Source organism: Pundamilia nyererei, unplaced genomic scaffold (genome assembly GCF_000239375.1).
Source record: "Pundamilia nyererei isolate P.nyererei 1_Seehausen unplaced genomic scaffold, PunNye1.0 scaffold00010, whole genome shotgun sequence".
Taxonomy (NCBI): Eukaryota; Metazoa; Chordata; class Actinopteri; order Cichliformes; family Cichlidae; genus Pundamilia; species Pundamilia nyererei.
The window spans coordinates 6,593,142-6,616,075 of NW_005187411.1; the positions used below are offsets into that span (position 1 = coordinate 6,593,142).

The following is a 22,934-nucleotide window of genomic DNA, read 5'->3' on the forward strand; positions in this document are numbered from 1 at the left end:
AATGCAATTATTTCTCAGAGATCAGTGAAAAAGTATATGCTGTACATCTCCACACTCCTCTGGGTAGGCCCCTGCACATAGTGATAGTAATGAAATCCAAACAGTTTTCAAGGCCTGGCTTCAAAATGTGGCTGGTGGGGCGGGGGGGCAATCAGTTGTAAGTGCATGCAGCCTTGAAAAAACCCCCAAAAAACACTGAAACTTTTAAGCAGTGATCGTGCCACTTCCTCAGATATTTAGATGAGATTTTTCCCCCTCTAACAACAGCCAGCAATATATAGGTTATTGGATTAAAGTCAACAACAGTTGTCAATCATCCAGCTGTTACACATCTGAAGGTTGTATTCAGAGTTGTGCCTTAGTTGCCTTACATGTTTTCTTTTTCTTTTTGTCTGTCTGCCCTGTGATTTCACCCAACATGTGAAATGCCACAGGTGGCTGCGGGCTGTACGCCAAGCTATCAGCGGGATACCTCAGCTGGCAAGTTGAATGCTGTGATATTTACCTCAATTACCCAGCGTGCAACTGAGGCAAATTATATGCAGATCATCATCTGTAAATAAGAGATAGTGCTCTTCCCCTCGTGTAAATTAAGTAACAGCACATACAACCCTCAGAAGCTAACACAAGACACATTTGTCTCCCTGGTTTTTTAATAGTAAACTTGGCAGGTCTTTTTTTATTTTATTTTATTTTTAATCTTCTTGCAAATTGGACTGCAACAGCACAGTGCCACATATTGGACTGTGCTGCTAATTCCTCGCTATTTCTGTCTCGAGTGATTAGTCACTAATTGTTGCTTCAATCAAACACCTGCATGTCTTACTTTAAGTCAGGTCCAGCCTTTGTTATCCAGGCCCAAGGTCAAACACCTCACACAGGACTCTCATCTCACTTCTGAGTCATGCAATTTGAGTTGTCAAACAAAACCATCCCACTTTTTGTATGTGTGTGCGTGCATTTGTCTCCTTTAGCTTGCAGCCAGCTCTGTAGCACTACACAATTCAAAGCTGTATGCAGTGCAGTTTGAAGAGGATTATGATTATATCAGGCCTATTTACTATTTCATGTGGCTCTTGATGATACTTTGTACTCAGCCTACTCAGCTTATTACTTTCTCAATGAATAACAAATGAGTTGTCAAATAAAAGGCAAATAAACACAGGGCTAAAGAGAAGCCGATACAAATATTTCATTAGAACATATGTGGGGAAAAATAGGTTTGGAAAATCAAGCATTAAATTCAAATACTAAAGTGGGGGCATACTTTGCCTCTCTGAGCATCTCACGCCCCCTTTTTTTTCTCTCTCGTCTGCTCTTACACGGGCACATGCGGCGTCTTGCCTACTCATCCAAACAAGAGGACAAATTACTTTAATTATGGAGTAATTGCAGAGTCTTGTGTTAATTAAATCTTTATCAGTTCAAGTAAGTGGATTGCTCCCACATGGAAACCATGCAGTGACGTGCCGCCTTGCTCTCTCCCTCCTCCCCCTTCTGCTCTGTCTAAATTTTCAGTCTAAAACCATCTTTTATTCACAGCCTCACCCGACTCTAACGTCTCCTCACCCCTGCGTCTCACACTGAAATGATTGGGATTAGCATGATTTGGGGAAAGGGTGGGAGGGTGGCAGGGGTGGGGTTGTTTTACCAAGTCTGTCGGCAGCCAGCTGTTTCTTAAAAATACCATAACAAACATGATAGCACCGACACGAGGGAGTGTCCTCACGCTGGAAAATGAGATACAAGATTTATCTCAGGTTCCTGGTGTTTGACAAAATTGAATCCTCTCATTTTAATTGCTCTCGACTAGGTGTGCAGCTCCAGGCGATGAAAACAGGAGCTCTGTATGTTGTCCCTTGTTCTCCGCAGACTATTATGTTCCATTGTGCAAAATGCCGATTATGATTTGCTTTATCCTTGTCATCTATCTTATTTAGGATCATTTAAGTAGCCACATGTTACAAAGGAACAGCAGTCAGCCCTGTTATTATGTGTGTTTGAGTCCCCTGCTTGTTGTAATGAGAACTGGATCACAGAGGAGAATTAATCTCTCTGAAGACCTATTCTGTGGTTCAAGGCCTCGCTACATGTACATTTTACAGGGAATGGTTGTATTTTTTCCACTTGCAAAAGAGCACAGCGTTAATGCTTGTTGTTTCTCGCAGCTTTGTCTTTTGACTAGTATTTGGGCCAGGCTGTGTGGAGCAAAAGAGAGGCAGCTTTAAATGAAAGGACACAGTGAACGTACACAGAGAAGAATGATCTAACTTTATTAACCAAATTTTGTTAAAAACACACAAAACATGAACAAAAACATAAAATTACCTCGTTACGATTCCAAATGATATTCCCAGAGCGATGTGACCAAACATGCATTAACCTGTTTTTTTATTGGACAAAAAAGTGAGACTGTTTTTCAGGGATGTGAAAAGTAGTTTGGCACTATGTACTGTAATTACATGTTATACACTTTTATGGTGCTCACTGTACACTAATATCCATGGGCTGATATATTAACAGCATGCATCTGAATGAAGACAAATAAGTCAGAAAGAACCAGAAACAACAACAAGAGATCCACTCCCCCGGTTAATGTCTGTGGGTTCCAGGCTTCAGCCAATCGGCGCAGCATGCCAAGGATTCTTGACAACGTATTAAAAATTAGCATTTTATTTATGATTATGTTAATTTGTCCAATTGCATCTGAGACTTTGCCAAAGGGGGAGGAGGTGGTAGGGCTGTGTATAAAACTGTTCCACCCCCTCAATTAAAGCTGAGAGTGCGCACATCAAATGCATCTTGATTGTTTTATTTCATATGCATTGCAGTGGCCCACAGAGCCAATGTTATGAAAAGTACATCCTATCCACTTATTTCTCACCCTGTCTGCATGCTGCCCATTGATTGTAAGCGAGAGAAGGTTGAGTAAACATGGCTGCTCTTTTTGCAAGTGCAAATACTGCAGAGTTTTAATCTTTCTGCGTCAACACAATGTACAATTTGGCTCGTGGACACCGCCAATGTGCAGCTGTTTAGCAGAGAGAATGTTTATGAGTCGACGAATGGGTGTAATATGGCTGTGAAGCAGATTCAAACGGGCTTAAGTGGATTACACCTCATTTCAAGGATGCTTAAGGTAAGATTAAAACAGATATGTGGTAGGTTAAGTGAGGAAAATACAAAATCAAATAGATGGAACTGCAGTCAGCCACTTTCTCATGCGTGGCTGCTCTTTTTCTGTATGTATAGCATTGAGTTAAAAAAAAATCAGCAACAAAAATCTGAGACAAAATGCAAATTTTTCATGTAAAAAGGACTCGGCAAAGAAAGCATACGCACATTTTAAACAACAGTTTTGCTCCACTAGACCGTCACAATTCACCGTTAATGCCCTTTCTTATCTTATGCTACAAATCCCCAGAGCTGGAACATTAGAACTCTCTAATCACACACGCTGGCACACAGTGTGGGCACTCCACACAAACACAAACACACGCATACAAAGTCACACACCTCACATACAATCTGAAAAAGATAATGAATTTAATACTGCTGCTATTACAGTCAACTAATGTTTGTTAATAGCCTGCCGCCATATGGAGCGAGGGCCTCAACCATGTGGGTAATTCCTCTCTTTGGACAAGCTGTCAATATAAAGGCCCTGCGTTTATTTTGTGAATGCATGGGATAGAACGGGGGGGTCTTAATCCAGCTGGCTCTCTAATGATTTCTCTGTGCCCCAAATATGAGCTACATGGCTGCGAATGTGCCTACAGTTGTGTTTTATCTCAAATATCAGAGCTGAAATGTGTCCATATTGGCGCTCCAATGAGCATTTGCGCATATGTGTACAGTTTGGGTACAAGACTAGCTTTCTATGTGGTAGGGGCTAATGGAAGTGATGGTTTTAGAGAGAAGTCTTTATGACGTGCCTGATTACCCCTCACCCCCCGCCATCCACCACCACAAATTCATCCCATCTCCTCCCCACATCCCTCTTGCCAGCACTGCACCCCAGTGGATAACCAAGCTTGGATTAGCAGTGACATCACACTGAAGAGATGGCTGAGCCCCAGTATGAGGAAGGGTGAGTACTTTGGTTTGTGTGTGTCAGATGGGTGTGAGTGTTATGTGTGTGTTCAAGTCTGATTAGACGGTGAGGGTGGTGGTGAGAAGGACGGGAGGATTAGAGAGCCATCTGAGAGTTGGTTAGGTGCTGACACCACTCCACCTCACCAAGGGCTCAATTTACTGAAGGATCAGAGTCATTTATGGTGGGCTGGGATTATTATCAGTTCAATAGGGCAATTTCTTTATTACAGTCACCTCTCAACCTGTGAAATATGGACACTTGTGATACATTTACAAATTCGTGTATCTTGTTTCTGGCATAATCTAGTGCTCTACTGTGCACGTAATTGTGCATTTGAAGCAGGTACTGTAACAGCTTTAATATAATAATGTTTTAATCCAGTAATAATGCCATTTTCACTGTAAGGCTTAAAACAACCCCTCCAAATGAGGGAAGGCAGGCTATGTTTGAGTTGAGATACTCAGCAGTCCCTCTCAACTAAAGCTCTTGAAATGCACTGAGAAATCATATGCATTAGAAAATGCATATTTGCATGTTGATCCTTCAAAATGGTGCCTGGCAATGAATAGTAATCACAAACAGGTCCCTTTAAGTAGCTGGTTTGAGCCTTTAGACTTTAACACATACTTCTCATTAGCATATGTAGTTTCAGTTTACAAATTAGCCAGATTGAGAGTTCTTTCCATTTCTGTACATTTTAGCACACAATATTATACTTGGAAGAAACCTGAAAACTTGAGTATGTTTTAAAATTTATGAGTAAAGCGCAAAAAGGAAAGGCTTTCAATTTTTAGACTAATTTTGACAGAAAAATAAACTGTCGTGCTAGCGTAAAGATGCAGACCCAACCCCTCTCCGTTCAGCTCTGTGAATACAAGTGATGAAAGAAGACTGATGTACATTCCTGAATGACATTGAGTGAACCAGGAAGTAGTCATAACCATGTTGCTTGGCCAACACGTCCGAGATAAAACACTGGTCGTCCTCATTTGAAACGCTCGTTTTTGTTTCCCTTTACAAAGCAAGAAACAGCAATTCAATGAGTAATGCAACTTATGAGGAAAGCGTGTCCGGTAATATCGCGAGGTTAGCCAGTCGGCGTGAATGTGGCTGCTACTTTCCGCGGGCAGGAAGGACCTAACTCAGCACACTCTCCTGCAAGTGTGCTGAAGACTATGCAAAGGTTGTACTTACAACTAAATTAAATTTACTTAATCTCTACCCAACATCGTTTTAGACGTAGATCAAAGTTTTATTTATACCCCGAAGGGTCTGGAATACATGGACGCTAACGTTAGCTCGCTAGTTAAGAGACATTTCAGTGAAAATCGTCCGTATTTCCCCTGAAAGAAACAAAATGTCCGCGGAGCACAGAGCAAGCTGGATACTGACAGGCACCGTGGTCGCTTGTGTCGCCGCTCTGTATGTGCCCTGTGTGCAGAGGACGGTCCCCGGTGGAGACTCAGGTTGGTGCTAGCAGGCTAGCTAACGCTCATTTGGTCACGTGGCTTTGTTGTGTTGCCGGGAGCCAATCATATTGCACCTTGTTGATGAAACCGCTGCAGCTTGACTGGTGCTGTCCATGGTGCTGCAAGTGCAGGTAAAGCGACGTTTGTCGACGTGACAACGTAAACAAACACATGCCAGACTTTGAGATACACATAAATAAATTGAAAGAATCATTCTTTCATTCATGTTTTTAAATCGTCCGCGGTAAATACGAAAACCTCTAAATGAGACACTAATACCTTTTTTACTTCCAGTGTTTAAGGCTGATTTTGGAATCAACGCTGACTGGTAAAGACAAAAGGCATTATTTCATAATATTCAGTCACTGTAATTAACAAATGATGCAAAAATATACACGACTATCTGTATTTATTTCTTTGTTTTCTTTCTTATTCTTTTAAAATATCTTAACGTCAATTATCTTGACATAAGTTGGTGGTGCTGTAAAGAACAATTTCCTGTCCTATTTGGGATGATGTAGTTTAATGTAGTTTATGCTTTTCTGTTCTTTAAACTCAGCTGCTTTTAGTTGTACTTGTACTTGTTTACTTGTAATTCTATAACATAACTTATTTGGATTTCGTTGAAGTCTGTAGAGGTATAACAGTTCTCCAAAGTCACAGTTTGGTTCACACCTATTTTTATTAAGAGTGAATGAAAAGGAAACATTTTAATGACTTAAATGTGATTCAGTCGTTACTATAAAAATATGCTTTGACCCAATGTTACCTGCTACACATACATACAATGGTACTGTAATATAAAATTGCAATTAAAAAAAAAAAAAATCAAATAATTGAATATTATGTGTTTAAGAACTGTTAACATTTTCATTTTATTTTGTGACATATTAATTAATTAATTTTTTAACAACGGATGCTCTTCCTGATACAATCCCAAAAGGTATTTGTGTCTCTCGCCAGACCAAACCAGCAACCTTTTGTTTGCTAGATGTTTTTGCAAACCATGTTTGACTCACACCTAATTGCACTTTTCCTCCACATTTTATGCATTTTTTCATTTTTCTGACTGTTGGGTAACACAGACACCATAATTGCTGACAAAGCACTGTTGACAGCCACTCACTACAAATAATTGTCCTTGTTTATTTAAATTCAATATTTTGTGTGCATGCGTAAACCTAATTTACATTTAACACGGCTTACTGTGGACTTGAATGTATTCCACTCAGTACCTTCCGATGTGTTTTCCCAACATTCTTGTAATGCAGTTTATGAAGGAGTGCCTTGAACAATTACAAACAGTGTTTAGAAGTGATACCAAGGTTACAAACTTGTAAATTATGGACTTGAGGGCATGAAGGCTCTGCTTGTTAGGTTTTTAGTGCTTTGGCATGCGAGCTGCAGAAGGGAATGCATTTTTGCAGAATGAAAGCACAAGAAAAGCTCGGCCAGATATAAGCGAGGAGAGATGAAGCGAGAGCGGGCAATTGGAGTGCTGAGTAGCCCTGCTGGTTGTGCTGCTGTCTAACGAACAGGGCCTTTGAAAAAATGGCCAGCCCCTTCTCCACAGTGTTTAGGGACGGTGCAGGATGCCCGCTCTGATAGTGCCAGCTGAACACCCTTCCGAATTCTCCAGGTCTCCGTCTCTGTGTCCTAATCTCTTTAGGTGTGATGTGCCCTGGAGAGGCTTGAGCGCAGCCCCGCGGGTACGCTGTTGTCTAGGAATGTGGAGTGTGGAAATGATGGGGATTATGGGAAGACTGGTGTGGGTGCCCATGCTCCACAATCACAAAGACTCTTGGCACCCATGCTGCTACCCCGTTGAGTCAATATTTTCCCTTTTTAGTATTGGGGCTGCAGAACTGCATCTCTGTTGCACTGAGATGGATGTTTTGGCTTGGTATTAGTTTGAGTTTCAGTGTTGAATGGTGTAAAAGTGTGCCACTTCTAAGGGGAAAATGAGTGAAATTGAGAAGCCGATGAAGGATGAGAAAGTGTGATGTTAAATGATGGCAGGTAGCTGGCGGCTCATGCCAGGTGAAATGGAGCTGTGGAAACATTTAAGCTGTGCAGGTGGAGGAGTTCTGACTTCATGGTCCATTAGACTGATAAGAGTTAGGGCTCCTCATGTGGCAGAAATTTAGGCATCGTAATTCACTGTATCAGCAAGGTTGCAAAATATGAGAGGAAACCAGTGCCATCTGAAATCCAGCCCTTCTGTTTTGTAAAGGTTGTTACTGCATCCCTGCTCATGTCCCTACTGTGCAGATGTTTGTTTGTTTGTTTTTAAATATATGTAACAGCACCAACAGCTGCTCAGATTGAAACAGCTGTATTCTTTTCTTCTTTCTTACGTGCTATATGTATGAAAACCAGTGAACACAGGAGAGCAATATAAATTAATTTACCTTAATGTGATTTAATGGAGTCGCGTGTAGTGTCTTACGGATTCGACATAGCTTGTAAAAGTGATAGAGTCTGCAAGAAACAAGGCCAGCGTTTCATTGGATGTGTTTGACGGAGGAAGGGACTACCCGTCTGGTACCAGTAGAGGGGGCTGTCCTGAACCTAAACATTTATCAATGTCATTTAATCTGAACCAAATTTCAATTTTCATGAGTGGGAGATGCAAACATTGGGTGAGAAATCAGTATAATTTGAAATGCTCTGGGTGTATTCTGGCACAAATGGGTTTGTGCCCAGATACATTAAAGCTCCCTCAAAAAGCTTTTAGGGGTTTTCTTTTCACTTTGTGCTGCGCCTCACACAGAGCTTGTCAAAAAATTGTGCAGCCGGCTTTTATTTTTACAGCTTACTTCATTCTGTGACTGTCACCGGCGTAGCCTTTCTGTTTGTGCCCAACGGACTAAACGAGACATTGAGACATTAGGAGTGTGGGAGCAGCAGAGAGGCACGTAGAGCAGCAGAAGAAAGAGGAGAGGAAAGGACCCTAATGCATGGGGAGGATGGGACTGGAAGCATTATTCTCAGATCTGCATATGTGTGTCTTTGTGTGACAAGGCATTGGAGGGGGAGTCTAATGGTTTGTGTGTACGCGCGTGTGTTTATATCTGTGTGTATGTGCCGGAGAAGGGAGGGAGGCATCGGGGGAGAAGTGAAAGATGAAGAGAATGAGCGTGCCGCTTAGGAAATGTCACACTGGGAAGATTTGCAGGTTTTGATCCTGGCAAATTAATGCAAAACCCCAGTGCAAGTATTTGATTTGGGAAAACTTTGGGAGCAGACTTGTCTCTTAATAATAATTATTGGGTTTACATTAATTTCCTCCCCTATTCTCTTCCACAGGAGAGCTGATCACCACTGCTTGTGAGCTGGGGGTAAGTATTAGCTGTATTGTTTAATCAATTCACTCATTAACTCTTATAAGCATTAAGGAAGTTTAATTAAGCATGGGCAGAAAGCAGATTAATTTACTTTCAGTCCACAGGTTTTTCCCCTTCTTTTCTATACACTTATTTTACTAAGTTGCAAGTAGAGAATGCTATAATTTGCAACCCGTTTTTCAAATCCAATTAAAGTCAATGGTAAGGCGATGGCTTTTGTAGGCTTTGCCTTATGTACGGTATAAGGCTTATTATATCCACCCCTCTTTTTTGTGTGTGTGTGTAAGCCGCGAAGAATGAACTAAATCGGGTTAACAGTTATAATAAGTTTTATTATTTAATAAAGTTTATTACGCCGCTGTGATCCTTTTAGGGAGGCTGTGTCGGTGTCACTATGCCAGTAATCCTGCCGTTAGTGCTGCAGTCCGTGTGGCCTGCCTGTCTGCCTTTCAGGCCTCCCCAGGGCCTTGCAGGCCATCTCTGGGACCCAGGCTGCTGGCCCCCCTCTTCTGATCCCCAGAGCTTGAGAGTTCTCCTTCTCTTTGCTCCCTGTGGCCTTTATCGCTCAGCTGTCCTTTAGCTGCATGTCTGTACACTGCTGTCAGCCCACACAGTCCTTCCTCATGCTCTTAATCGCTCTTCATTTTGGTGACGTTACCCACCTGCGTGATGCTACCATTTAGTTCACCACTCTCGCTGCTGGAGCTTTTCTTTTTCTCTCATATTTACAGCCTCGCTTTTTGCTCATCGAGTTATTGCGACGCGCCTTTTCCGTTCCCAGCTCCTCACTCAAATTTTAGCAAAGCTGTTTGCATGTCTGCAAAAAGATCCTTTGCCGTGTTCGAGGTAACTGGTGAGTCAGTCACACTCTCACCTTTCGGCTTTCTGTTCATTCGAAGAGCTGCCCCTTCTCACTGCCTGCATGCTTTGTGTTATCTGTGCCAGGGAATGAGTCTGTGTTTAATGACTGAGTCCTTATCTGGGTGGAAGAGACTTAGTGGCTAATTGCTGCGATTGCCAAGATCTCCCAGGCGAAAATGACTACGGCTCTGCGGTGGTTTGGGGGTTGAGGCTGGCGAGCACCACGTGTTATACCACGGGCTCTAGGGAGCTGCACTGTCCTTGGGAAGAGGCCCGCAGCAAAGAAGTGAGAAAAGGGGAAAAGAAAGGGAGTGTAGGGCTCTCGTATGACAGCACAGTCAGAGTAAAGCCAAGCAGGATGTTTCTGACTCCTCGCAAAATTCACGTGTGCTTACCTGCTGAGGATAAAATGTTGATACAGCAATATATTAAATCCCTTTCTTGTGCGATAGAATTACAGATATGGTACACTGTTGTTAAAAATCAGAGTTTTTAAAAGTAAATTATGTAGGGACTCTCCACACAGTCCCGATGTACCGGAGTCACTACCGGCGCTTATCACATAATTAAGGGAAAACAGAAGCTGAAGAAGAAGAAATTTAAAAGGGGAAAAGAGAGCTGAAAAACAGTTTCATTACTGAAATGGAGTAAAAGTAATTCATAGTGATGCACACTGGCACTACATTGCAGGAAATAAATACATTTTTTCTTCTATTTGTCTTCTGTTTTTTTAAAGTTGCACAGTTAAGGTGCATATATCATTGATTATTGTCTCTTAATGTATAAGGTATTGTGATACAATCATCATCGTGGTAAACCTATTGTGATAGCATCACATTGTGAGCTATTTTTACATATACTGCAGCTCTAAACATCAGTGGTTTGCCTGCCAGATCTCTGGGATTGTGCCAGTGTGTGAATAGCAGATCACTGAATTTAACAGTAGTGAGCAGAATCACGTGTTTTTGCCCCTTACTCACTTTATCAAAGCTGCTTCCCTTCCCAAACCAAATGGAGTATTTCCTCTAGTATAGCAGTAAGAACGCATCTCCTGCTACATGCTGCATGTAAGAAAGGAGCACCTGATTTTCCCAAAAGTGTAAAAAGTTCACGTGTGAAATGGCCCTTGTCTTTGTTTTTGTGTCTTTAGGTGGCCCATCCTCCAGGATACCCACTCTTCACTCTACTGGCTCACATGGCTATGCATCTGCTGCCCTCACTGTCTCCAGCCCACAGCGTTAACCTGATGAGTAGCCTCCTGGGGGCTGCAGCTTGTGGTGGCTTCTGCATTACTGTCTGCAGGTAGGCATATGAAAAATGTGTTTCCCAATTCCAGAATTTGTTGATGCATTATGTTCTGTTCTGGGATTTTAGTTATTGTATAAAAAAATTACATTGGTGCACTCTGCAATCGAGTAGGTATCAGTAACTGAAGTACTAAATTCTCAAACAGAACTTTAAGGAAGGCACAAAGAGCCTCCCTCCTTCAGCAGAGGAGCCTTCTGGTGACTAACTCACATCAAGGGAAGTAACAATAATAAGAAGACATTTTTGAGTGGCGGCAGTCTTTAAACATTCCCCTACTGACTTTTTGCATCGTGAAGCTGTCTGGAACAGAAAGTGGTATTTTTGGGCCCTGACTGACAGGCAGTGGTCTCCCTGATCCTCTGTTCAGTATTCAGAAGCAGAACCCAGTCGCCGTCCTCCCTCCCAGCACCTTACCCTCCCTGTTTACCTATCAGCCACCCGTTGTGAGAATGCGTGTATGTGTATGTATATCCCAATTATTGTGCCCTCCACCCCCCCAAACCTGACATCCCTGTTCTTCTGCCCCCCCCCACTGCCCAGCATGCTCCCAATCCTGACATGGCACGATTTCTAATCTCTCCCCTTCTTGCCTCCTGGGTCTGAGAGGAACAGGATCACTCTCTGCGCTCCTCCCTCTCCCCTCTCTTCAACTACCTCTCCCCTCGCTCAGTCATAAACACAGTTTACGGTCCCCGCATTGCCATCTACCCACCCTGCAGCTTCGCCTGCTGCTGACCGTATCATGTAAGGAGTATTTTACCCCTTCCTGCTTTGTCTGTGTGTTTATCTTGCATGGTTAACCAGACTGCCTTACATCACACTTTTTGCTGATTTTAGTCATTTTCCACACTGCATTTTGGTGGCAGCTTAGTGTCAACATTTGACCTTTTTGTCCCTCTTTGTGCATACTGGGCTGTTTCCAATCATGTCATATATTTCTAAGTTACTATTTCCAGAATAGAAATTGTTGAATATGATGATGTAATTTCTTCTTGCTGCACACCTTGGCAGGCTGTGAGGACTCTGTGATAGCGGGAGGACAGCAAGTGAAAATGAAATTGTGTGTGTTATAAAGTGCGCAGTGCTGGGCCGGCTTCCTGTGTGCTTGGCCAGTGTGTGCGATGTGGCAGGAGGTCTGGAGAAGGTCAGGGTACAGGGTCAGCCCTGCTGAAGTAGGGCAGGGACTGGAGAGGGAGAGCTACCCAGGGGACTGGCCTTAAGCCCAGACTGCATCAGTCTTAGACCCTGCCCTGTCTTACTGTCTCTGAGAGGTGAACCAAAGGCTGCCAGCTTTCCCCAGTGTTCCCAGGACAAGGCAAAAAGGACAAAACAATAAAAAGAGGGTTAAAAAAAAAAGGGGGGGGGGTGTTAAAACGCTGCACTTCTTTGTCATGCTTTAACTGGACATCCTTATTGCTTCCCTGGTATTCAGGCTTTTGATTGGACTCCGTTCTTGGCCAGACATTTACAGTTATTTTGAGGGCCGAAAATATCCATGCTGTCTGCTGATATTTGGCTCCTATTTTGCATGTTAACCGTAGCCCCAGTTTATAATCTCGGGGGATTTAGATCCAGTTGTGGATTATGGTCAACTAAAAAGTCATTAAAAGGCTCTGCAACCCCCCTTACCCACAACCGCCAGCTAGGGTTGATGAGTGGTGAGGACTTCATCCAGAGCGCACAGTTACACCATATAAGCTCTTAAGTGTGAATGTATAATCTACGCTTCCAGTTTAGAGAAATAAGCATAAAAGGTTTTAGTCATTATCTGTTCAGGGCCTAGACTGGGATGAGCTATGAGGCTGTGGATCAGTTGGCACACTCAGGTTACTGGGGGGTTACTGGAGAGGGCAAAAGATGAGAGAACTGGGCGAGGGTTCCCGGATGGTCGAGACCTGCTTCTTGGTTCTGGCGTGCAGGGCATTTGTGTGATTTAACCCTGTCAACAATACTGGCATAAATGCCACGGCCATGCAGAGACCCTCTGTTCAGGCCTTTCCCTCAGATGAAATGCCAAAACTGACCAGCCGTTCATACCTGCTCTGCCCTTGTAGTGAGTGTGCTGTGTCCCAACATAATTAATTTCTTAAATGTCACTTGTTGTTTTTGTCCCTTTGTTGGCCCTCCTAAACAGTTTTTTTTGTAACTACTTCTCATTTTTTTGGTTTTCATTTGCTGGGAAATAGGCCGACCTCACCCTCCCAAACAAATTATTGCTTTGTGAAATTATGTTCAGATGGCAAAATATTTTGAAGTTAATACGGGTACTCGAAGTCAGTTTCTCTCAAATAATAAATGGTAAGACCTTGAAATTCATCTGGAATATACCCAACATTGTGAGCCTTTGATGTATCAATTTAAATTAGTCGGCCAGATTGCCGTGTTTAATGTGGGGGAATGTAAGTTGATAGGCTTGGAAGCCACTTCTCTCTCTTGCATAAGTTTAAATGTAGCAATTTAGCTTCCCTTTGATTTGTCAATTACAGTTTTCTTTGCTTGATCATATAGTTTGATGGCCGAATTGCATGTCTTGTTATGTTTTCACACCACGGCCTGACAAGCCTTTGAGGATGGTGGACGTAATGATAATTACTATCGATTGCACTTGGAGGTTCACAGAGAGAAACATTTGGCTGGTGGAATGCTAAAGGCCTCAGCTGTGAGTCTCTGGAGGAATGCGTAGCGGGATAATCCAGACAGCTCTGTATTTTGTGCTCTCTCGTTTCATAGTTTATCTGCTAAAGCTGCTCTGAATCTCTGCTACCTGAGAGGAATCTCTCTCCATTCCCCAGCTTATCCCGAGACACCGCGAGCAGACACGTTAGCGAGCTGACAGCCATCACAGCAGAAAAACCCCCCCAACTTCGCCCCGCTCAGTCATCAGCACTTTTCGGTTTGATCACATGATTACATAACAGGCCCGTTGAAGCACACCAAACGTGTCTGGCCTCCCTCTTTCCCCGGCGGCCCTCGAGAGAAAAACCGCACACCTGCGAAAGGCTCCCCTGCCAAGAGCTAGCCCATGTGGCACAGCTGACACCTCAGTGGACGGGAGGGTGGGCGTGGTGCCATCCCCTGCCGCGTGCTGCATCCCCAGCTCCTTATAAGGACCTCCACCATATGGTCCCGATGGTGCTTTCTCTCCTTGCTCAGGTGGGTTGTTTTTCCAAAGGGGTGGGGTTGTGTGTGTCTTGTTGAGGTCGTGTCAGGAGCGACGTGTGGGGGAATTGTTTTTAGCAACCACTGATGTGGGTTTGTATCCAAAAAACAGCTGAACAGAGTTGTTTTATTGGGTAATGCTCTCACCTCTTCCTGTAGGTGGCAAGGATGCCCCTCCCTCTCACGTCTGCTACTCTTGGATAAAATCTTCAGCCCAAGTATCCATAGAGAATACACCCATTACTGTTATTTTTTTATTTTATTTATGAAAATGCAGAAGACAATTTTAAGTTTGTCTGTTTAAAAGGCCTCAATCGCTGGACCTTTTGTTCCTATTCTGCAGTATCTCATCCGTCACATTGTAGTCCAACAGACCTCCTTTACTCCCACCCTCCTCAGCATGACCAATGGTTCCCCCAGGACTCATCCTCTAATACAGTTAAACAGATGTCTAATGAAGATGTTATTTCCTCATTACTGGCTACGGGATGGGGATAGAGCGGAGGAGGGAGGAGGGCTAGATAGACAGCAGAATACAGTACCAGTTTAATATTCCTTTTGCCCATGGGCCCGAGATTGTGTCTGCTTCGGACGTCAATATTACATTCCTCACCCACCACAGGCAGTCTTAATAAGGCACCAGGCACAGAGACGGATCAGACTCGGCAATTACAATTCACCCAGAATTAGTTAATGGAATCTATACAGCAACATTTATGTATCACTGGTGTGTGCCTAATGACTTTGTTGGAAAAAAGCAGCAATAAAAAATGGCATTCAGTGAATTGCATAAACACGGGATTTTTCTAAATTGTTTTTTTTTCACCCCCCTCTTCCTGTAATTTTTGTGTGTTGGGTGGAGATTAAGATGGCATTCTGGGAGAAATTGTCATGTCAGTGGCTGCATTGTTTGAACAGAATTGTGGTGATTAATTTTACACGCACTTGTAGCGCTGGAGCGCTTTCTTGGAGGAGGGGTGTCTGAGCGGCAGAGCCAGGACCCGTGTTTACCCTCCTTTCAGCGCAAACAGACAGCGTCTTCTTCATACACCGCACGAGGGAAGGAAAGATGGGGAAGTGCTTGGTTTGGAGACTTGATAGACTTTTTCTTCCCCTCCTGAAACATACAGTGTGGACGTCAGTTAGAAATCAGATTTTCTCAGTTAGTTCTTATTGTAGTTTAAGATGAAATAATCGGGAAAAATATCATAAACAGCCGTCATTCCAGTGGTCATTCCACCAGCTAGCAAAGTTAAAATATATATGATAGGTAATTATAATCAATATTTTATCTATTAAAGGGAAGTGAAAGGGTAACTGTATGGATGTCAGTGCTGCCATATTACTAATATCAACAGTAATATCACCATATAACACGACTGTTATGTTTCTGTTTAAATAACCATATAAAATAAATATAGCATTGCATACCTAAACAATTGTGCAGCTGATAGATGATGAATTTATAATAATCACAACAGCAGAAACGAACATCTCCTGGCTTTTACTCTCAAGCATAAATTAAGCTCTTGACTCTACGTGTAATACTGCACATTGCATATTTTATTTTAGATTTTAAACTCCAGTGTCGTGTTTTTTGAAGTGCATCTTTTTTTGATAACCCAGAAATCTACAAATCTTTCTGCTCTCATGTGACAAAAGAACTTAACCCATTTAAACTCGAAACAGCAGAAATGTATAAAATCGTAAAACAGTTTGATCGTACTGTCATGATGTAATTCCTCTGAAAGAAAATTAACATTGGGTCATTTAGTAGTACTAAATCAAAGCCAATACTTTGATTTACTGACATCCCTTAATGTTTGTGTATCAGTTGCAGATTGGCTTTGAAACTTCAAAGCAATACATCATACCCCTGTCATATAATAGCTGCTAAATAGCCTGCCTGGTGTCCCGGCCAGAGGGGAGCCCTGGGGTGTTTGCTCGGGCCAGCTGGAAACCTCAGCCTCAGCCCGAGCAAGGCCACCCCCTCTCTCTCGGGCTTTTTACCCTCTTCAGGAATGTGTGATTGTTTTCCAGCACCGCTTAACCCAAACCACCACTCGGTTAGAGAACAGTGCGTTGTTGATCCGCGATGGCACAGCTGTGGTATTGTCTGTTCCCTGGGGTGGTGTGTAACAGCGGCTCTCTTAGCCAGCTCCATTGTGAAGCTTCATTCAGTGCAGAGTGCTGGTGTAGGTTTTTGTGTGATGCTGTTTAGCGCAGACGGCCGATGCTGGCATGTCTCTGGCCCATACTGTAGAACCGAGTGTGTAAATGAGGCAGGTTCTCATTTTGACACTTCAAAGTGATTATACTGAGCCTTTATTGTGTCCTTGAAGGGGACATTGTCTCTCGTATCATTGTCTTTTTTTATTTATTTACCTTTAATCCTCCCTTTTCAGCCTGTGCTCCTCTTTCATATTATTCAAGTTGAATTATGGATAGTTTTTTTTACTTTATTTCCAAGTTTGTGTTTCGTTTCAGGCTTTAAGTATATTGGTCATTCCTTAATTACCCAAGTGATGACGCAGGCATTTTTTGGCAGGTTGGATCAGTTCAGGGTTGAATAGTCTCGTTGTCAGCCGTGTTATTCTCCTGCCACGTCCCAACCAGTCCATTGTCACTGAGCCACAACATTTCAGTACAGCGGCAGCATCCTGCACAGCACTGAGTCGTGATAACAGGGAACACGGCCACACTGGTGTCAAAATGTGTCCTGCTTTATCCGAGCGCCCTGGGAGCAGCCAGCCTGGAGAATGAGCTGTGGAGAGGCTGACTGGGACCCAGGTGGTCCCGCGCAGACAGACAGGTCATTTACAGCCTGCACTGTACACACATCACTGGCTTCTTACTGACTGACAAGCTCTAACAGAGAGATTTGTCAGGCACTCAGGGAGAATAAAGAAGTTCAGGAACAGAAGTGTGTGCCTGTGTGTGTGTCTTTGAATATGTGACGAGTGCTGGCTATCAGACGAGCTTCAGAAGGAGGAACAGACTTGGTGTAATAACCCCTTCTTTGGGACCCCCATGACTGCTCTGCACCCCGTGCCACCCCCAAACCAGCCCCCCGCTAGGTGCATGAGCTGTGGGTTAATTGTCATGTGAGGAGGTAAAATTATGGGTGCGGGAGGTCTCTGCACCTCAACAAAAGTCCCCATCTGCATCCCCCCACCCCCCTCTAGAAACGCCACCCTTCTTCATTTTTCCTTCAAGTTACAACTAATTCCTGGAGCGGTGCAGCGAGGAAGTCGCTGCTATCGCTTATTAAGACCCACTCCTAGACGCCACAACCCCCCAACCCCATTAAGTGCATGCGCACACACATACGTGTGCTCATTCAGCAGGCTTGCCTTACAGAGAACACAGAAAAAAATAGTCGAGAGTAGCAGAGAGAAAACCCAAGAATAAAAGGGGAAGTAGTCAGCAAGCTAAAGTTTTTTTTTTTCCACCCTTCTCTCGCTCTCCCTCTCCTTTTTTTCCTGATTTACCGCGCTTTCCTCAGAAAGCTCCATTGTTCCCCTAGCCTAAGTCTCATCAGGCCTTTTGTGGCTGACTATCACAGCGGCAGGCAGAGAGCTGGAAATGTATAAATGGTATCATGCCTTGTGATTAATGGCGGTGCTTATGAGTCAGGTCTGATAACGGGCCTGCTCTCTACTCAATTTCAGATACCGTTAATGGAATCTGTCTTCTGCGATTGTAATGTGAGAGCGCCTAATTTGCTATGGAGCTTGAAGCTGTCACCGGCAAGGGATTGTGGGGTCATAAGGGACCTGGCAGCCGTTTGGCCTGCAGCTTGTATCTGCGGTGCTGAATAGAGCAGCTCTCTGCCTGTCAGTTAGCTGATAGGCTGATGAGGACTCTAAGCCACTCCACACAATGGCGGAAAGGGCCATACTGCCTGACTTCCCTAATTGTCGAGCCTGCTCATATTTCAGAGCCAGCATGCTGGGGACTGGGTTGCCTTTTTTTCCTTTTCTCTTCTTTCCCCTCTCTCTTCTTGAACTTTTTTCTTCCTTTTTCTATATTTCATCCTACATCCCGCACACTGTCTCACCCCTTTAATGCACACTTTTCTGCACTATTTTCCTTTTCTTTCCCTTCTCCCCATCATTTGTCGCCTCACTCTCTCTCCCCCTCTGTCTCTCAGTTTAGTAAGTGGTGGGTCTTAGCGTATGACAGATTATCCCAAGTTTGCTTCAATTACCGCAGAGGAGACGGAGACAGTACAGGAGAGGAGGAAGGGGAAAACTTTTGTGCACACATTATATTTAAGAAGCTGAGGATAAAGTGCTATCTCCACCACGGTGGTTTCTGTGCCAGTCTGTTCAAGATCAACCGGCTGCTCGAGAGGGACTTCTCATGATATGTGAATTACCCCAAATCGCTGAGTGTTTTTCAAGGTCTTGTCCGAGAAGCAAACTTGGGTAGAAGGAAGATTATAATGGGTCCCCAAATTAGTTATAGGGAAGTGGTGGCTTTTTTGACAACAACATTTAAAATTTGTGTGAAGCTGCTGACTTTGTTATTTTCTCTCTGTTTTTTTTTCAGTGTGTCGTTGCAGTGCAACTTAGATAAAAAAAAATTGAAAAAAGCAATTTAAGTTCTGCAGCCTTTAGAAATACTGTTTTTGAGGTTCATTTTAATGCAGTCGTTTTAAACAACTGAAACATCCAGATGGTTAAATTAGTACAATGGTTAATTTAGTTGACCAGATTGTAATTAACTTCTTGTCATTGTCCTCAGATGCAGTCCTTTCTAAAGAGTAAAACCCTCTTCTTCTACACTTTCAGGTTGGCAGGTCCTGGTCCTGGAGCAGTGCTGGCTGGTGGGCTGTTCGCTGTGTCCAGACTCAGCTGGCAGTGGTCCATGGTGGCAGAGGTCTTCACCCTCAATAACCTTTTTATTGGCCTTCTCTTCTTCTTGACCGCCAGCTTCCGCTGTGCTGAAAATGCCACGCAGAGGAAGAAGGTAACTCAAAACACCACACAACAGATGCAACACACAGGTTATGTTTTATTCAATGTAAACGCACAATGCTGCACTGTTTTGGTTGTCCCTGTTAGATTGCACACTGGGGGGCATTATGCTGTGGCTTGGGGCTCTGTAACCAGCACACACTGGTGCTGTATGTGTTGGTCATCATTCCTTGGGTCCTTTACCGACTGTGCTCTCAAAAGGTAAGTCACAGGGTCTCTTTAAATAAAGAGAATTATAGATGGCAAAGAAGAAACAGGCTGTGTGCAGTTTTTTGACAGAAATAAAAAGACTTCAAAAACAAGATATTTTCCTCTCATTAAAAGCTGCTGTTTGTAAAGTTCAGCCAATCAGAGGGAAGTTGGTTTAAAGGGAGAGGAGCTAAAATGGCTTTAAGATAGATATAAATATGGATTGTTTTAAACTCTGAATTCTAAATATATGAAGCTGGAAATTAGCGTAACTTCGAAGTTACTGTTGGTCTAAGAAAAGAGGGGCTTTTAGGGAAAAGCATGACCAAACAAGGCTCTCCAGTCTTGTTGACACGCACACGTTCCATTTGACTTTCTTGCTCACGGTTTGGACAACATGAATTTAAGAACATCTCATCCTTGTATTTAAACAGGAGCTGTCTTTGCGTGGCCTTGTATCTCTGGGATTCTGTTTCCTCGCTGGCTTCCTGCCGTACATCTACCTGCCGATTTCATCCTACCTCAACACAGCCCGCTGGAGCTGGGGTGACCAGACCACCCTGTCGGGTCTGTTGACCCACCTGCTGCGAGCTGAATATGGCACATTCTGTCTGGTAAGTGTTGCTTGCCTCGCTGCATTTAAACAGACCCTGACCCTGTTGGCTTAGCTTACATTGATTTTTGTTTTGCAGGCAAAGACAGAAAGCTCGGTTAACCTGACCACAATGCTGCAGTAAGTAAACAGTCTTTCTGCTGTTTGCACGTGAAACTTCCTGGTCTGAATATCGTAAACGGCACAACAAGATGGTCATTTAATGCGTATAATGACCATCAGCTAAACTCACATCATCGTTTCCCAGAACAAAGTAACATCACTGAATTTCTAGTTTTTGTGGCCAAAGCAGCACATTTAGTCCGTCTCGCAGGAAACAGTATGTTTCTCATCCATAAACTGCCCAGCATGTTTGATTTGAGTATTTCATTTCTATTTAGACAGTAGGATCTAGGATGGAGAAGGGAGGAAAGTAGGTCGATTTGATCTGAGGCACAGTGAGGGCACGTTTGGGACTAGAGATGGAAGACCCAACTGCTCTTTGCGATGGTTCTGGTGATTTACACAGGTTTAGCCACATACACACGCACACCAAGCCATTATAAGGGCCCACAGTCATTTCTGCAGCCCATCTCTTCCCTTACTCTCCCCAGCAGCTTTTGTTCTTCCCATTCCACTCTCTCCCATCAAAGCAGAACTGAACCTGCTTAGAGGGCCAAATCACTGTGTTCTCTTTCTCCAGCAGTTTGAAATGATCACTCAGCTCTGGTGTTTAAGCGTGACAAGCTGTGATGACAGACATTGCAATAGAGCTTGAGAAATTGTATTTTTCCACTCTAGCACCTCCCCACCCCCTCCACCCCATTCCCTCCCTTGCTTCCCTCTGCTACCACCACCACAGTCATCCCATTCCTGGTATCTTTCTCCAGCTGACGGGATGGGGTGCGTGTGCGTCTTAAGACCCCCCACTACCAGCACCCCCTCTGCCAAGCACCCACCCCTTTCCATCACCCCTGCTGCTTGATGGACAAGCACACCTTCAAGATGGGGAAGAGAGGCGAACATGACAGGCATGTCGCACTGGAGACGTAAACCCACTGGAATAACTGACACACACACACACACACACACGAACACACGCTCATGAGCACATTCACACATAGTGTACATTGGGAGATATAGAGACTCAATAAGCTGTCAAATAGAGATGGGTATTAAGGAAGAGGCAGGAAACTATCTCTCCGCTCTGAGCAAGCGCTGTGTGACTGACAGGCGCTGTGAGGAGAGGATGGGGCTGTGGGGGGTGGATGACACAGTCATTCGTATCTGTCAATCCGATTGAAAGGAGGAGTGCACAGTCCAAGGAGTTTGTTTTGATAGGGGATGAAGGGCATTTAATAATTGGTGTCCTTGAGTTCAGTAGCAGGGAGGCTAATTGAGCTTGTCTTCGGTGTCCGTCATGTCTCTGTGTGTGTTTGTGCGTGCAGGGCTCAGTTGGACCACTCCCTGGCAGAACTTTCACTTCCTGTCTTGGTACTGGCAGGAATGGGCTTTGCGCTCTCCTCATTGGACAGGTAAGGATGAGTTGGATGCCAGCGTGCAACACACCAAACTCTGTCACGCACATCTCAGCACCCACTTCAACTACAAAAATCTAATCCCCTGGAGTAAAAGACGGGGAACAAAACCACTGACAAAATGCTGATCTTAGAAAAAAAGAATACAAAACAACACTGAGGCACCTAACTGTCAAACTGTCACGACGCTCCACATTCAGATCAAGAGGATTTGATGTGTATTTTGGATTTTCAAAATCATGTTTGTGTGTACAAGTAAATCACTGCCTGTATGCATCTATATGTGGCAGCGTGATCCTGTAATTCATTACAGGAGAGCCTTTGCTGGGATCTGTTGGGTGGAGCTGATAAAGCCCCAGTAATGCCCCAAAGCCCCGCAGGGCACAAGCTATTCCCCTTCTCCCGAGGTGCACTTCAATAAACTTGGCTACATACACAGACAGATGATGAAGAAGAGGAAGGTCGTCTAATAGATTGCCCAAAGGAAACCCGGCAAATGCTTATTTGCCCCATGTTAAAGTGTAAGGTTATAAATATGATTTCATTTGCTTTTTAGCTATGGTGCTTGTAAGTAAGGAAAACGTAAATCAAGAAAAGCTTGAGTGATTATAAGTGTCCGGCTGACGGAGATCAGCAAATCAGTTTGTTGGCAGGAAACCTGAAAGCTTGTCTCTTCAGGTTCGGACGATGGCTTATTTTTTTGCCACGAGGGGAAATTTTTTCTTTTTGGTGTATAAGAACGTTTTACAGCTGTACTGTAATGAGTTTGTGATTCAGCGGTTGGCACCGGCTCATTATGACTCAGTCTGCATTAGAAAATCAATCATGCACCTCTTAGCTTGCTGGCAGATACGTTTTCTCTCAGGCTTGTGATCCCCGTCCGTGCATTAATATTCTTACAGACTTATTCAAAACAAGTATATTTTTACAGAGTAAATAGACAAAGTGATACATTAGACTAAAAATATGGAAATGGCAGACTGTGCATGAAGAAAAAAAAGGAAAGCTGGTTAAATATTTGTGCGCTGAATAACCCGAGGTGTCCCGTCCTAGGAGGTGTCGCTCAGTGTCCTGGCTGTTAACTGTCATGCTGGTGGTCTACTCGCTGTTTTTTGCATGGAGAGCCAACCTGGACATTAGCAGACCCTTACTGCTCGGAGTGGTGAGCTATGAGACTTTTATGTTCTTAGACATCTTTTCTCATATCATAGCTGAAGCATCACACCTTGTGCTCAGCATTGAATTACAAGTTTGTCTCAGTTTTCAATATTCTGAAATAAAACCACAGTGACAGCAGCGTACTGTATGTTGATGCTGATCCTGGTCCAACGGTAAAGCAAACCCAGAAAAAAACAAAGCAAAGCAAAACAAACTACAGAAAACACTTATTTGC

The 22,934-nt window shown here is 43.6% G+C and overlaps 1 protein-coding gene across 4 annotated transcripts in view; it reads left to right on the forward strand.

Annotated features, from left to right (window-relative positions):
• Positions 1-4,068: 4,068 nt before the first annotated feature.
• Positions 4,069-22,934, forward strand: part of tmem260 (transmembrane protein 260) — a 26,557-nt gene continuing 7,691 nt past the window's right edge. For 2 of the 4 annotated variants that reach the window (XM_005724031.2, XM_005724032.2), the window contains exons 1-9: positions 5,046-5,562; positions 8,875-8,906; positions 10,924-11,075; positions 19,037-19,214; positions 19,310-19,423; positions 19,846-20,025; positions 20,104-20,144; positions 21,452-21,538; positions 22,595-22,703. In XM_005724031.2, the coding sequence (XP_005724088.1) occupies positions 5,454-5,562; positions 8,875-8,906; positions 10,924-11,075; positions 19,037-19,214; positions 19,310-19,423; positions 19,846-20,025; positions 20,104-20,144; positions 21,452-21,538; positions 22,595-22,703 (1,002 nt within the window). In that variant the 5' untranslated portion in view covers positions 5,046-5,453. Of the gene's footprint in view, positions 4,091-5,045; positions 5,563-8,874; positions 8,907-10,923; positions 11,076-19,036; positions 19,215-19,309; positions 19,424-19,845; positions 20,026-20,103; positions 20,145-21,451; positions 21,539-22,594; positions 22,704-22,934 lie in introns of those variants that run through there. The other 2 variants (XM_005724033.1, XM_005724034.1) reach the window with 2 other exon arrangements.